General features: G+C 32.5%; 1 protein-coding gene across 1 annotated transcript; it reads left to right on the forward strand.

The window, feature by feature from the left end:
• The first annotated feature begins 628 nt into the window (after nucleotides 1–628).
• LOC110019104 lies at nucleotides 629–1,268 on the forward strand. The gene has a single exon (XM_020716673.1). The coding sequence runs from the start codon at nucleotides 762–764 to the stop codon at nucleotides 1,017–1,019; it is 258 nt and encodes an 85-aa protein (XP_020572332.1). The 5' UTR covers nucleotides 629–761; the 3' UTR covers nucleotides 1,020–1,268.
• The last annotated feature ends 1,197 nt before the right edge of the window (nucleotides 1,269–2,465 follow it).

Here is a 2,465-nt window from a genome sequence, read left to right on the forward strand (position 1 = left end):
ATGATGCTCTTATTGGGGTAAGGGAAGTGACTTTGCTCTAAAATGAAAGATGAGTTAAAGCAATCTGATATAGTTTAGATTATAGGAGTTATTTTTTTTAGGACAATTGACTATAAAATCATTTAGTTTTCTGAAGGCACCGAAAGCTCATGAGCTAAAAATGTTAGATCCTTTTGGTTGCTGTCAAATCACTTATATGAAACTAATCGACCATCAAAGCCCAATATGTTAATCATTAAAATCATTTTAAATTCAAAACTTTATAAAATCAAATAATTTTTTGAAGGCACCAAAAGTTGATGAGCTAAAAATGCTCGGCTACTTTATTTAAATTCATTCTCAATCCAAGCCAAAATTTAAATCAATTTTTGATCGATTAATTAAAAATGTTTAAGTTAAAATTGCAGCCCTAAATAATAAATGGGGGAAAAAAAAGAGGGAGAATGAAGCGTGGATCGGTCTCCAAATGCGCAAGCGTGCGGCGACTGCGTTACTTCCTCCGAGGTTTAGCCAGGGTTGGTAGCCTACCCGTCACAGAAACGAATCTTAAGCTCCTAAATTTCATCTCAAAACCCGTAACATTTAGTCGGCTCCGTCTCTTTCCCACACTCCAAAGATTCCTCAGTTGCTTTTGTCAACTTTACAGCTAGCTCGCTCTCACGTCTCAAACCTATAAGATGACGCCTCAACGCTTCATCACTAACAGCTCAAAAATCATAATCCTTTAAGAAAGAGGCCTCTTTTAAGAAGAGCACATAGCCATGGATGACGACAGGCGAATCTCTTGCAATACCAGCTTATCATTCTCACCGGCGATGGCCACTGAGGCGGTGGCGCCGCAGGGGAAGAGGAAGCCCGGAGCAGCTAAGGCTGGATTGCGGGTGAAGAGAATGGATTTGGTTGAGGAAGATATAAATGACAGCGCTGAGCAGTTCATTAAGAGGTTCAGGGAGAATCTCCTGCTTCAGCGCCTTCAGTCGATTGAGAATTACAGGCAGATGCTCGCAAGAGGTGTCTGATGTATCATGCTTCGTTTCTCTTTTTATTTTTATTTTTTAAATGGCTTGGATTGTTTGATGAATGTATTATTTGCTTGATTTTTTTTTTTCTGTTTTAGGGTGTGGTTTATTAAGAAATTGGCGTGCAAGTTGCATATTTGTGGCTGGAGTAAAGTGTGAAAATGGTCATGGTGTCATTTCTACAAAATTCTAAGACTAAAATAATCCCATATAAACAATCAAAAACTCTTTTGACATTTTATTTTATTGTTATACAAGTTATTTGACAGAAAGAGGTCATTAGTGTAAAGTATTATTATTTATGTTATACAGAAAAACGCTTAGCACTAATGATGCTTTTTTATATGGCACAAGAAAAAGCCAATTTTATTCTAAGATTGAGAAGAAAGATAAGAGATGCAAGACATTTTCTTAGCGTAATTTAGCTTAAAATATGATTAAAAAATTAAAAGCTAAGTGGTATGTATGTAAATGTTCCTATTTTGTAATGGAAATGATACTATTCAATATGATTATACATGCTCTAATACTAAGAGAGTAACATCAAAATAAGCTGTTTAAAATAGATTGTTGTGCTTAGCATTGAGCAGAGTAAGTTGTGAAGTGGAAGTGTACATTAAAGTTAATTGGGTTATAAATAAAAAAAACTACCTAAAATAATTGAGATGGTATACAATTTTTTTTTAAAAAATCTTTTTTGAGTCAATATGTTTTTTTAACAACAGTAATGTATTATAATTTTATTAAAAGAATTAAAAGTATGTTATGAGTGCAAAATAATTGTATGATAATAATTTTTTTATATGTTTTATTGTTTTACCAACTATATATAGCTTTGGCCCCTAATTTTTTTTCTAGATCATGCAAATAATTGAATGCTAATAAGCAATGTTTATCTAATTTAATGGCCAAAGAACAATTGATGGTCATGAAAAACCATGGAGATGTGGTTGTGTAAAAACAGTAACTATGATAATTTATTTAATTTTATTTTTTTTATGATTTGCTGCTTGAAATCGGTCCTTTGGATATAAAGATGGAAGAAATTAATACCTTCATGACCGAACTCTAAAAGTTCATTACTTTAGTGTTAACAATGTTTTTAAATGTTAAATGCACTTTTTTATGAATAGATAAGGTGGTAGTGTATGTAGGTAAAAATTAAAGTATAGGAGCTGGATATATAAATACACGAGAATTGAGTAATATTTATGTAAAGCTTCCAGCAATACTCAATTATCAAATACAAAAATAACAAAAGCAAAACAGGACTCCTTTACAATAAAAATGTATGAGCTTGTGGTAGCAAAGTAAACTAACATTAATTATAAGAAAGAAAATGTAAACAAAAGGGAAGAGCAAAATAAAAAATATATCCGAGGAGATAGATGAGACCTTAGTCCTCACAACGATCTCTATGAATTGGCTTCAGTCACCCTATGTCAT

Source organism: Phalaenopsis equestris, unplaced genomic scaffold, assembly GCF_001263595.1.
Source record: "Phalaenopsis equestris unplaced genomic scaffold, ASM126359v1 Scaffold000047, whole genome shotgun sequence".
Taxonomy (NCBI): Eukaryota; Viridiplantae; Streptophyta; class Magnoliopsida; order Asparagales; family Orchidaceae; genus Phalaenopsis; species Phalaenopsis equestris.

Coding starts and splice junctions, on each gene's coding strand:
- LOC110019104 (XM_020716673.1), top strand. CDS start 762: ATGGATGACGACAGGCGAATCTCTTGCAATACCAGCTTATCATTCTCA.